This window comes from Anopheles arabiensis, chromosome 2 (assembly GCF_016920715.1).
Source record: "Anopheles arabiensis isolate DONGOLA chromosome 2, AaraD3, whole genome shotgun sequence".
Classification (NCBI taxonomy): domain Eukaryota; kingdom Metazoa; phylum Arthropoda; class Insecta; order Diptera; family Culicidae; genus Anopheles; species Anopheles arabiensis.
Window position 1 is genome coordinate 9,693,959 of NC_053517.1, and position 14,623 is coordinate 9,708,581.

The 14,623-nt window shown below is 38.9% G+C and overlaps 1 protein-coding gene across 1 annotated transcript in view; it reads right to left on the reverse strand.

The window, feature by feature from the left end:
* Positions 1-7,658: 7,658 nt before the first annotated feature.
* The window catches only part of LOC120896595 (allatostatin-A receptor-like), a 32,618-nt gene continuing 25,653 nt past the window's right edge, over positions 7,659-14,623 (reverse strand). The window contains exons 4-5 of the mRNA XM_040300813.1: positions 13,597-13,812; positions 7,659-7,743 (exon numbers count right to left, since the gene is read on the reverse strand). Coding sequence (XP_040156747.1) covers positions 7,726-7,743; positions 13,597-13,812 — 234 coding nt within the window. The 3' untranslated portion in view covers positions 7,659-7,725. The remainder of the gene's footprint in view (positions 7,744-13,596; positions 13,813-14,623) is intronic.

The window sequence follows — 14,623 nt, forward strand, 5'->3', positions numbered from 1 at the left end:
GTTTCAAAATGTTGTGTACGAGGTCACAAATAACGGTCACGCACGCACGTTACGTAAGGCGTTGGCCTGTTCCATGTTACTCTCTGTGAGAATGAAAGAACGTGAAACTTACTTTCGCACGCAAAAGTTTGGACGATTGTGAACACAGCACAACATCGCCGTCCCTTATCATGCGGAGCGATTGCGTTTGCAGTTGGAACAACAGCCTATCCTGGGTCTGAATGTAGGCGATTTTGATACACGTGCAAACGAAGTAACTTTTTCGCAATGCTTGCTTTCCTGGAAAAAGAGATCTCTTGACTCAGTAGCAAAAATCCAGAAAAAACAGTACAATTTGAAGGGAAGAAGATGGTGCCGCATGAAATTGTGCGAATAAATGTTCAATTCAATTAAATATGAGCAACGAGCAATTGCTTCTGTTTAACGTTAGGATAACAACGATTAAGTTTAGCCGGAATTTCTTAACGATCCACTGTTCGTCAGATTGTAGCCGGTTATAGTCAAGGAGTTTTAACTTTAGCTTTAACTGTACTTAAAACGTTTGCTAACTGTAGCAGCTCCGAATGCTGACTCTCAACGTTAAAACACGTTTGGCCACATCAACGGCAGCATATTTCTGTTTCATTTCTTCCCCTGTAATGGCAAGTCTTGTACAGTACATTTCAAGTACGCTCAATGTAACAGCTGGTTACAGGCATGCAGTAGCTGCAAACACTAGAGTCAGAGTGTTCAACCCCGTTGTCGATCTACCAACCTTTGGTCTACCTTTGAAATTTACTTGCGTTATAAATATTGGGCGCTGCAAAGGAATTCTCCATCTGCAGCATTCTATGGTTTGATGCTGCATTCTACGAAAAAAGTTGTAAATTGGAATTAATGGCCCATTATGCTGAAGCAGGTTTGGCGCATCGTATGATATGAAATTTAATGTAGTAAAATGTTCAATACCGCCCAAACAGGGTTTACTAGGAAATTAAAAAAAAAGGTTTAAATTTCCATACTTCTAGGAAAATGAAGCTTTATAATGAAAAATAGTCGTTTGTGATCCATTAATTGGTTAGCTGGAATTTTCAACTTTTCGTAAGTTGCTTCCATAGCGGCACCTACATTTTTAACAAGTTTTAAATGCATTTGATTTCCTTAACAAAACAAACGAAGGTTGCATTAAATAAAACTGTGAACGTAAACTACTTCAAATGTTATTTCCTCCGTCGACGGCTATAACTTTATTATCCCTGTGTCACTTTGTAATGTCTTTGAGTAAGTTACCGCTTAATCAGAACGCGATATTGGCCGAAATCCATGAACCTTTTCTCACTCATGGTCTGAGGAAAATCTCGCATGAAAAGAATGCTTCCCTAGGTCTCTGGACTGACATGAGTTGGCTCGCCAAACGGTAAGGAAGGGTACCAAATATACATAAACATGAGCAAACCCTCAATCCTTCTTTCCCATGGTTGGTAGTTTGTCTTGGACTGCTTGTAGCTTAGCTTAAGCTGCAAGAGAAAAAGGAAAAACTTCCGGTTGCTGGCTTGAGGTGATAAATCATGCACCCCATAGCAAGAGGTGGTAAAGTTCATAAATCACCTCCAAACGACGGAACCATGTTGGTGAAGATTCACACGCACACACATACGAACCAGTACGCACACAATTATTTCTCCAAAGCGCAGCAAGATATGAGCTCGAATGTTTACATCTTATTACCATCTACATCGTCTCCATTCGGTGGTGCAGTGGAGCATACTGTAGTTTGTGTATAATGGTACACCGGTACAGATCGCTCCACAAAGCTTTGAGTTATTGGGTTGGTTTTGCGTGAGGTGAGTGTTTTGAAGTTTATCGTGTTTGTTTGCAACATTGAAATCACTGATTGAATGCTGTTTATTTATGATTACGAATGATGAGTATCTGATTCAATGCTTGGAACGAAATAATTTGAATCATTCATGTGACCACCATTGTTCTCTCTTGTGTGATAGTAAAACAATTCTTAAGTGACTTCATGACGCATAAAATGACAAACAAATTCATCACATCTCCATCCCATCATTTCAGCAAAGGGAAACACATGCATTTGAACAGAAGAATAGACAGTAAACAGTACAGTATCCTGCTATTGAATTTATTACATCAATTTCTCATCCCCAAAGCATCCACACACGGTACAGCACAGCCAAACTCTGATATCGTGCGAGTACACCTACAGATTAACCCCCAAAATAGACTAGCGGCATGAACTATGTTTTCTTTACTGAGGCTATCGATTTATCCCAACACTTTGACCCAGCCTGGGACAAAGATCTTCCAACACTATTCGAACCGTTCTTGTGCCCCAAACACTCCTCCGGAAGGGGCTGAGCCGATGTGAAAAACTACGCGCCCTCAGTTCTTGTTTGATATATTTGATCCGTTTTCGTATGTTACTTTGGTTTGACTTTTGCGCCCGGATGCTGAAATAAAGAAGGGAAGTTGACCTTGACAAAAGTTTGCCTCCGTAGCCAGTTGGTGGAACGGGGCGCCCTGAAACATTCACCACTCTGTGCATGGTGCGGGGAGTGCGGTTATGCTCATAAATAATCTTGAACGGCTGGCAGTTTACCTGGGACAGGTGAAGGGTGGGTGGCTGGATGCTAGTGACGATGGATATTACCGTGAGAATTTATCTTTCAACTTCACGTACACATTCCCGTAAGATGGTGATATGAGATGTACCACGATAGCAACGCTGGCGCAAAACGTTTGACTTGAGATGTGCGGGATGGAGGCGCCTGGTGAATGGTGTTGAATAATGGATAAAACTTGTGATATGCAAGTGCGGAAAAAAACTGTATCTAGAGAGAAGAAATTTACTGTACCAGATCAAAAGCTTGCCTAGTGTGAAGGCCAATCCAACCACCAGAAATCAATCAAATACTAAGTACGTCCACGTAACACTTTGTTGTTGAGCACCGTACTCCAACTAAATCTAAACACGTAATATTCTCAAAGATTTATATGCAATCTTTATTTTGTAGAGACAACTGAATTATATGAAATACGAATAGGTTCATCTCAACAATGGAAAAAATGAAAATAGATCATATGGTTTACTGCTATGTCTTACACTATTTCCATTTATTTATCTTCCATTTATTATCCATTAATGGTTTGAGTGACTAGTTTGTTATCGAACACTGGTATTTGACCGGCAATAATTGCCGTATAACGTAGAACGAAAAATAAATACTTGATATTGCAAAATGGTTCAGTTAAATTTACGGTTGAAACTAAAAACAAAATAATACCATTTCAATCGTCTTGCACTAATGAGCGAAATTTACATTTTAATTAATACTTTTCCAAATCATTTACCTGCTATTTCTCCTTCAATACTTTACCTTGTTGATAGAAGTTGATCTGAAATACAACTGCAATAGAAAACCCGATCGTGATGCTTTTTTGGGCAAAGGTTTATTGTTTCAACTGTTGGATAGACTTTAAAAATTGTTTATCGTACACTATTCAATCGGTGAGCGATCCCTCTGACCGCGTTAGTTAATTTGACTTGGCTAAGAAAAGAATTTGTTCCTCTATCGAATCGGTTGTCCAATTGTTGAGACCCTGTACGGTTGCATTTGTTAATAGTTTGGTTGAATTGTTATTTCGTTAGATCTAAAAAAGTTTACTTTTTCCTTACAGCACGCACCAATTGTTTCATTCAATGTTTGCACGCTGTTGTTGTGACCCAAAGTTGACCACTTTTTGTCCCTTGTTTCATGGTTGGTTAGGAAAATTTAATTTCGATAATAAATTGCATCCAAGCTTAAATGAATTGCTTGCGACTGGGCAAGTTAACACCGAAATAGCACTGTTAGAATGCAATTTGTACTTGCTTTTGCCTTGTCTACTGAAGTATTGGGCTTTAAAATTGTTTTATTGTTCGCTTTTGAAACAAATACCGCAGCGAATACGTTCGTTTTGCATGGTTTGTGTTATGGTGATGATACACGCATATTAACGCGGACTATGTAAACTAAAAATACGATCTCAAAAAACCTCAAACAAAACACAAACCATTCTCCTTTTACGCACTGTGGTTGGACATTTGATTGCGTTTTGACGTTTGTTTTCATCCGTTCGCTTGTTTTTTTGTTTCCTTCCAACGTTTTTCTTTTTTGTATTATCCGTTCAAATTTAACATCCCATACTTACACGTTCACTGGAGCTGCCGTACATTGGATAACACGAGAGTGTAAGTGATGTTTAGTTTCCTCGCTTGCTGTTCACCCCCTGTATGATAGTCGTTGAAGCGCTTCAACCGCAAAACCCAACAGCTGCCAGCTATGTTACATGCTAACCTAACGCTAAATTGATAAAGTTTTGCTTTACTGACTCACATCAAACCATCGTGTATGCTTCATGGGTGGATACCGGGGAGTGCCTGTGTACACACATCCACCCGTAATCCTCTGCTCTGCTCGTCCTGCATTATCTTCATAATCATTGCATTCAGTGGGTACAGCTTTCGGGCTTTCGGTTTTTTTCTGTTTTTCGTACTACCAGTGCGTGAAAATAGCTTCAATAACCACGTCAAATTTCATTTGGCTCTTTATAGTACGTTCATTTGTTTGTTCATGACCGATGTTTCATTGTACTTTAATTTGGTACTTCGCATGTTACCATTTAACCCGCAAACTTCCTTTTTTGCTTCCTTTGAGACACTATACTATACTTTATATTATTTAAGTTACAATTTTCGTTCGGACATATTTTCGCAAAAGTTCTCTTGTTTCGCACTCTACCAATAGAAACGAAACTCTTCATATGCAACTAAACGTATTGACTGAAGTTTTATCACTCCGTCCACACGCACGCGCTGCTTTTTACCTCGAACGCTGTAATCAGTAGCTTCGTGTACAGCAGTGTAATTTACGTACATCGCTAACCTAACATTGACATTCGGCACGGATACTGTAGATACTTTTGTACACACTCGTATGCCACATCAGGTTTTTTTTATGCTAGGATTTCCAGTTCAAAGCGTAACAAAAACTCTTATTAGTACTTTTAACACTACCCACTACCTTACTGATGAATCTTCCCCGTTGATTTCAGTGTGGCTTTTGCTTTCAATCGGAGGCTTAAAGAGTGGTGTTCCGTGAAAAGAAGTGCAGTGAAATGGTTTGCTGATTAGAGTTTGCTATAAAAGGAAGAACCACGCAGCAGCTGCAAAGGATAGCAAAACAAACGACAAAACGACAGGAAAGCACATGGTTGTTTGGAGTTTTCCTTTTTTGTGTCGCGCAGAATAAATGAGGGATTTTACGTACATTCCGTTTTTGTTCATCGAAGGACACATATTCACGCCACTGTTTGGTTTGCTGATGGATGGGAAAGTTCACGCTGATACAAGTACAGAAATACAAGCACGGGCCCACGTTTTGCAAGCTGCTTTTGGTATAATTTTCCATTCTCGGGACGCACATGGTGATGTGTTGATATGGGTATTTTTGAATATAGTGAGGAGTGATTTATGACGTTCGCGTACCACCGAACCAGGCGTGCTCCACCATCCTTCGCGTCTTTCTTTCGATGCGTCCGTTACCCAATGTGCGCCCGAATGGTGAGAACGAACTTTTGTAGCAAACTGTCACCGAAGTTCCCAAAATTCCTCATTCTGCAAAATCAAACGGTGAAAAGTATGCGGATGATGATGATGATCATGATGACGATGGCGATGTTGATGAAAATAGCTTTGTGACAGCCTTTGCTCAGCGAACAGCAAAATGCGCGAACCGCTGGTACAGAGACCGTCTAAATTCCAGCATGAACTTTGCACAAATGAGGAATGCAGAGAGCATCAGCATACAATATGGTACCTGGTTTGGTTGGTTCCGACACAATTTTCCATCCATGCAGTGAGACTGTGCAGGGCAGTTTATCACGGAACAATGCGCCAACACGTGTACCGGAATGGTGTTGTGATCCGCTAGTACGCTTGGTTTGATTGATGTCACGTACTTAACTCAAACGGTGACCCGAAACAAATCCGAATCGATTTTTGGCAGTCATCACGTGCAAGCAAAACATGGCGTAAGCAGCACAGGTGCTCCTACAAGAGTGCCAGACGCGAACGAAACATGCGAAATCACGGTATCCTTTACTTTTGCTTCTCTGTTTGTTATTTTCATACGTATACACAAACCATTCCTGCACTTGATCTTCGCAGAACACCGGTGGGGCTCATTTGTCCAGCCTCAGTCGTTTGAAAGCAAAGCCACACAGCAAGCAACGAATCACTAGTGCTAGTTACGCTATACATGTACAGCTTAATTGTACCACACAGCTTTTAATATGTGTGAAGCTCTGTTTCATATTAGATTTTGGTTTTGTTCTCTAGTACACGAACCAACCATTACCATTCAGTATTGTTTGCCAAGCATTAGTTGCAATTATTTACACATAGAAATGTTCTATTTTACTTCGTTTCTGCTTGTTAGTCGAATGAATCGTAATTACTACTTGTTAGTGGCGCTTCTAAATGGATAACACCACTCACAACAGCCGTAGCTCGATTTTGTTCTCATCGTTCGCCCACCCCAATGGATCCTGTATCAGGACTGAATATGTTCAGTTCGTTGCTTAACGTTTAATAACAATAGGAAACATCTCGAATAAAGTGACTGATTTGTTTTATCTCTAACCATAAACTGCTTTCGAGCTAATGTAAATCGTTGTGCTAGTCTGCCACAGTCGAACGGAACCCTGTCATTTACACGCTCTTGATACGATCATTGCTGGCAGAAGCTAAAGTTTCGCCTTAAAAACTAGTTGTAAATTGTTTATTTTGAATCTGTTATACGTTTTTACCTTGACATAACAAACTTGTAAAGCACAGTACAGTAACGATGAAGCGCAAGCTCATATAACGTAGATAAAATTTAATAAAGTAGGACATTGGGCTGGACCTGCAAATTGTTTCCATTATGATAAACGCCAAAATACAGTACCAGTACATAAATACAGTACCAAACGATCTGTTAATTACTACCGCTCATAATGAAGATGATGATGAGAGCGATTATGGTAACGCGCGATTACAGGGTTTACCTAGCCAATCGGGCGTCGTCAAAGCGTTATCGGTCGCCGTAAATACTTTTTCGAGCGACGTCAACCCTCAATTGGGCACTGTCATTTCTATTCGAGCCTTGTGAAGTATGAATAGTACAGAATGAATTGGGCCTACTTTATATTTTGTTGCTTTCTTGCTATAAAACCATACTTTTTTGCGAGTAGTTTAACTGATATGTAAGAAAAATCACTATTTTTAAGTTTGATTACATAAAAAATTATTCAAATTTTTTTTTTTTAATTGTTAATTCCACACCGTACAATGCAATTTGGTTTTATATATATTTTTTAAAAATAATATGTTTGGTGATTTAATTAGTTAAACATTTTAAAATAATACATAATAAGTTAAACAACATCCAAAATACGTATTTTTAAACAACTTGATGGATCAAACACACCGGATCGACCGATTTGACACCTTCAAGAGTAGGACGCTTTCATTCTGTACTATGCCCGATTCATACTTCACAAGGCCCGAATAGAAATGACAGTGCCCAATTGAGGGTTTACGTCGCCCGGAAAAGTATTTACGGCGACCGATAGCGCTTTGACGATGCCGGATTGGCTAGGTAAACCCTGTATTGTTGGTTGGTTCGGTTTCCATCTCTGTTAAGCCATTTGGCGAACCTGTAATTAAAGTAGGGGAAAAACAAGAGCATTGTTAAATACCTTTCAGCATTTATTGTACGAATGCACATATTCAATGTACTATCTCTCCTTTTTCTGAGTAAACAATCGCAAATACTTAATTACAATTTTCGTTCAATGTCATATTTGTGTCAAACTTTAAACTTTCACCAACCAATCATCTCTTTTGTTTACTTTAACTTTAACCTCTAGCTCCACCGACCGGTTCATATACCTAAACATAAAAACACATGCAAATTATGTCGGTACAGCCAACCTCCATTACGATGTGCTGCTGTCATACCATTGTGATGAAAGCTAACGACAAACTTTTTGCTACTTATAACGCCCAAGGGAATGTTCCTTTGTTGATTTGGGACGGACAACCAGCATCAAATTACTAAACTATTATGGTATATTCTTTACTTGCAACATAAACAATGGAATGGAGAGGATTTAGCTAGATTAATTTAAACAATAATGCTCTTACATTGCTATGATTATTACCTGTTATTGTGATTTTTAAAAGAATGCAAATGAATGTTAAACTATCTGATAACATCCGTTTGAAAAAAAGCAGGAAGCGTTGATCTTTTGTTACTTTAATCAACTCGTACTTATTTCAAGTTGCAATATGCGTTCAACATTCTACCAATGCAGCAATCAACGTAATAAATGCACTCAAAACAACTATCAGTTGTTTTCAATGTACAATTGTGATTGTTTCAATTTTACAGAAACTTTACTGATTTTTACATTGTTTTCTGTCCTTTTGTTCGTTTTTCTCTCGAGGGATGAATCTTGTTGGCATAGACATAGCGTAAGCAAATACCAGTGACACATTTACCAACAGAGAACAAAGCACACTGTACAGCTGGTTTGATATTGCTGAGTATCTGAGAAAACATTGATCATTACTCTTTGTATTGCCGGTTGAGTTCGTCGGATGTAAGTGGATGCAAAAGGCATGAGTTTGCAGGCAAGTGAAATGAAAGTAATAACTTTTACCGTCCGGTTGTTGCTTTATATTCAACTTTCACTGTGAGGAACGTTTCATTTCATAACAAGCTTCAGTTGATTGAATTAGACGAGTCACTTTTATAAAATACACGTCCAACCTAGCCTGTTGCATTTACTTTGTTTTGCTTCACACTTGATACAGCACAGAATGATTGAAATTATCATTACTTCTTATAATGGTATAAACTGAGCTTAAAAGAAAAATATTCTCATTCAAAACACAACTCGAAATGCATTGAAATGCATCAACTTTGCCGCTTTGGTGATCCATCAAGTTCTAGATACGGTAAGCTTTTCCACTCTTTGCCAGTATGATAGTGTTTGCTTAATGATGGGAGTTTAATGTGTACCACGGGAGATAGTTTTCCACACACATGCCAAAGATGGATGAATGCAGCGCCTCGATCGTGAAACTTTCTGAGCTAATCAACTTTCATATTTCCCAGAGAATCAATTATGAAAAAATGAAATACCAAGATAAACGTGCCGTATTAATATGAAAAATATATTTATATGCAATACAAAACAAATGTTTGTAATGCCAAAGCTTGAATATATAACGATATAAACTTCAATTTTAGTGTCAAAACTGAAAAAAAATAACAAAAAGATGGTTGAAAACAAAAATATAGAAATGTTTCCCTTTAATACCCATTATTCAACGTCGTTGTTGTTCCTGCATGGTGTGTGTGATTCATCTGCCCGCAAAATAAAACCTTATGCAGCGTAGCGTTATGGCAGCACGAATGCATATCTATCGAGCACGAATGCATATTTACTTAGCCCCATAGACCGCAGTAGCAAATGCGTAACCAGATCATAGACCGAAATTGGACCGAGCTTCGTTTCTGGTCGGCAACGCCAGTTCATAAACTTCGATAAAGGAACACACAATTTCACTTACGTGCCATGTAGCCAGTAATCTTGCTCTCATCTCGAACCGGTTATCCATCCATATTAATCTAAGCCGGAAATGGAACTCACCAGTCGACCAGCTGAACGTCATCAGAGTCCCGAGCCCCGAAACCAAACAGAAAAAAGAACAGGGTCAATCATTACGGGAAGGGAAAAAGGCATCCAGTCTTCTTTTTATTACTCGTACGCTTTCTTCACTTTACCGTTCCGTACGTCCGTCGCTCTAGGCATTCGATGACGTTCCCTTCATCCCGCAGGCTACATCCTGGTAGCGTGCGTTCTAGTACAGTTAATGGAAACCTGAGCAACCGTATATCGCTACTCAAAGTTCCGGAACTGAAATGTACCCCGCTCCTGACTGCTCCTTGCGTCTGTTTGTCCAATTTTATTTTGCTATAAACTTTTATCCACTTCCGCTTGGTCACAAACGTTTTTTTGTTTTAGTTTTTCGTGTTTATGAGGGTCGACGCTCTGGCACTCCCGTCACAGAGGGCATGCAGTAAAACTCCTAACCAGAAACTGTCAAAAATAAGAACCAGGAACCACACATCATTGGAAAATATTATACAATAAAAAAATACAACATTGAAAATGTGAAAAATGTTTTAAAAACGAGGAAACTGTCGAGGAAAACTGTCTGCACGATGTGTTTTTTTGGGGCGAATTCCATTTTTACGCAATTCTTTTGAGGTTTTCTGACGTTCTTGATAAAAAACGAAATAGGAAGTAGGATAATTTTACTCTACCTAGCTTTACAAATCACCGGAAACACACTTTTAACTATGGTTGAGTGATGGTTGAAAGTTCGCAGCATTTCTCAAGTCTACGCTTCTGCTTGTGAAAGCGTGAAATTGCTCTTGCCGTAATAGATAAAATGCTAGCCTGTAATGAAACCAGTCGTGCGTTTGTGTAAGTAAAACTTTATCCTGCCATCAAGTACACTGGTTCACAGCATTACTAGGCTAAAAATCCAATTGAATTTCAAGAGGTTTATTTCTGCCGTGCGGTGTATCACAGAGCAGCATAGAGCATTGTGGCAACGTATCAGAGTATTGTGGCAAGCTTCACCATTACGCAAGTGAATAAACGAGGGTCCACAAGTACCTTGTTATGCCTTAATTTTACAACTACCTTTATTTAAAATAACTATGAAAAGTTATGTGCAAAGTTAAATGTTAGCATTGACTTGCTCTTCTCTTTTCAACTAGAAATTTCACTAGCAAATTAAAAAACCATCCAACAATGTATGTGCCACAAACCTTATCGAAAATATCTCAACTATACCATTAAACCGCACCCAACTGTCTGTTAGAAGTAAAACGTACAGTCAGAGTCAGGAAGCCCTGCAATTGATATCGAACTCACGAAACGACAGACACTACCTGGAGATTTATGTGGATTGAGGAAGCCATTTTTCGCCAACAATATAAATGCAATGCAGGCAATATTTTCATGAAGATGTTTCTCGTGGAACAAACTGTGCAGTTTCATTTCACAAACACAATCACATTCCACCTATGAAGCAATCGAAATCAAAAGAAATATGGTTGTTTCGTGTCGATGGAATGAACAATAAAAAATAACTTGCCCAGATACGTATTTTATACACACAAATCACGTTTTCATGAAATATCAAGCAAAAACATAAATAAGCACCAGGTTTGGAGCTGATCTATGAATGTATGACTTGCACTCTCGAAACCACGGTTTACAAATCACATTTATCTCAAATAAATAATAAGAATAAGTTTTATTAGTCCGTAGCTAAATGATTATTCTTTTCGACTGCTCACAGATGCAGAGAGCTCAAAATCCTTTTACAGACCAACATTTTAATTGGTTAATTTTGCCTCCACTTGTATTTTGTCCCTTACCCGTATGCTGAATGTTTGGATAGATACTTGCAGAATGACCCTTTCTTAACTAAGCTCTTTCTTAAACGAATAACTGAAGGAAAGCCATAGCAATTTCCTTGCAAACAGTATTTGCTTTTTTTCTGCTTTCTTCTCTAAAGTGCACTAAACCACCGGCCATCTACTGCCAACGGGGATGAGCCGGAGATGAGCAAACAAGGAAAAGAAGAAATTTTAAACATTACCCTTTTTCTCCATTGTCCGCTTTCTATTTGTTTTAAGTAGCTTTGCTAGCTCCCGCTCAACGTTCATTTTGTTCCAGGAACTAAATGTTCCCACCGCCCGCCAGCTCCGGTGGACCAGCTGATGACCGGAAATGAGAAAATGCTTTTGATTAAAGGACAGTCCAGCCTGTGCAGCAGTTCAATTAAGTTTCACAAAGCGCTGTGACAGTGGAAAGAGCTGTGTCATTTGTCTTGTGTCACTAAATGCATTGTGGATTAAGCTGTTGCATTCAAGCGTGATGCCCGCGGGTAGCGTATCAGCTTGACTTGATACATTGTACCAAATTTGTCTTGCTTATCCAAAGGGCTTTATCGTTTGCTTCATTTAGCATAATTTGAGAAATCATTTCATAGTTCAGAATAAAATAAATAATTAAGAAAAAACCTTTCATGTAATATCTTCAGAAGCTCAGTCTTAGCTATAGAATACAAAGATAAGCAACAGTAAGCAATCCTTAAACCCCCATTAAACATTAACTATAAATTTGTTGTATTTACTAAGCCTGTACTTAATCTTACACAATCTCAGGCATTCCCTATTTCCCACAAGAAAGGACCTAACGTGTTTACAGCGATTGGTCATGAGGAGTTTATTTAATTTTGCCGTTTACTTTCTTTCTGACTCATGCAACCCGGCTCGAGCAAACCAGCGTAGACATTTCTAATCTTTACCAACCTCACCTCAAATTCCATCACCCATGGGAATGACCCCAGAGTACGGCTTGAATTTCTTAGCAAAATTTGTTCAACTTAGCAAGATTTGTACGGTGTGGATCAGTGCGTTGCCAAGAGGGCTTTGTCATACGGAAGGTGGAATGAAGAGCACAAACAGGTAACTTCAAGCCTTGGCCATGGATGTGGCTGCTACAAGTACCCTACAATAGATACCAGTCCTGGATTGAAACCCTCACCAGTTTCCCCTTGCATACCGTCCGTACTAGTTAGTAAGTGGGCGGACAACATTTCTTCAAACTTTCTTCATTTAAGACGTAACCAATTTTGACTGGTTAACCAAACTGAATAGAATCACAATGGTTTAGGTAAACTTTAGCCACATCTAAAGTATATATAATTTCCTGGAAGGAAAACCTCAATACTATGCCAACAACAGGAGAGAAGAAAAAACTCTCTCACACTTAATTGAAAACCGTGGGATGGATCGTGTTAGGCCAAATCCGATTAATGGTTTTTCGAGGCGAGATGATAATGAGCTTTCGTGTTTGGTTTGAAAAGTGGGTTCGTTTCTTTTTCCTGAGGGCCTATCCTAATTTTGAACCTAACCATAACTCACCCTCGCAGTCAATCTGTTTTGCTGCGGTGTTTTTTACTCCGGTCGATAGCGGTGGAAAGGTTTAAGTGGCTAAATTTTAACCGCTTTGTTGGATGATTTATTGGATTCCAGTCGTTCAACTTACTTTGCGTGTAATTCATTAACGCTTCAACAGCTCTTCAAATATTGGAAGATTGGGCTAGTTGTAATTCTGTTTCATCTTTCTATTAGGCTTATCAAACAGTTTTATGTTGCTCAGAATTTTGGAATGAATCTTCGTTTTTGTTTGGTCGTATAGCTAATCATATGTACAAAATTCCTGCTATTAATTAGACGTTGTTTTTGATGTTTACGGACGCAGCATAAATTGAAGTCAAATCTCCTATGCAGGCCTAAAACGTTATTTAAAGGTCCTTTCTTTGCGCTGTTGATACTGATACCAATCCAACACTGTAGCAACAAACAAACATACTGTTTTTCCAGCCATAATCCAAAACCCATAGAGGTTTACCGTTTCGTAGAAGCTTGTGCCGCTGTGCTGATGTTCCGTCGTGGCCAGGATAAAACGGAAACACTGGGCTGCACTGTGCGAAAACAAAGAATGTATTAAACGAAGGTGACGGACGTTTGCTTCATTGTTTCCGGTTATAAAATGTCTGGACAGCTGCCGGTTCGCACGTTTTCGTTGGCTGCCCTGGCGGCGGCTCCCCGGTCCACAGTAAACAATCTGAAATGGTACAAAAAAGACAGGAAATACACATGCACACAATGAAATGGTAGTAAATCTCTCATGAGAGCTAGATAAACGAAAAGACGGCCGTCCGTCGAATGGTGGACGATCCCTTCCTGCACTCTTGAGAGGGCTCCCATCAGTCAACAACAATGGTAGGTGACGTAAAGGCGGTTATGCTCCCAGTGGATGATACGTGATGGTTGTTTATTGCCGAATACTTTGCCGAAACAATAATCCATAATCTTGCGTGCCAGATCGTGCCCATGTGCCACCTGTCTCATAAATTGGTAAAAAGGTGAAAAGTTGTTGAGATTGTAATATTCACCAAATAGAATATTTATTAATTGATGTTAATTGAAGCGTATATTCGCTTACGAGACGTATTATGTCAGTGTTTCAGGTGATTACTCGATATGAATGTTAGATGCAACAATAAAGTAAATATTTCCTTTCAAGCTAGCATGGAAAAGGCTTACAGACTTTACCTTTTATAACTGTTGGAACTCTTAGAAATTCAATATGCTCATTATACAAAAATATTTAAATCATGAATGGTTCAGCTAATGCCTTTTCAATTGCACATCCGTTTTGGTTAAAATGAACCGATTCATACGATGGTTTCAAATAAGTTTTATGTAAAATTATACCTTCTTCTTCCATCTATCCATGACAAAGCTGTTACAATCATTTTCGAAGTATCAACAAGCTTGCATAAGGCTGTTGGTTTAAGCAATGTTGTTCCATGATGCATCCGGCCCATGCCAACAAAATTACCAGCAAAAAAGATAGGATGCAGAAAAACTTT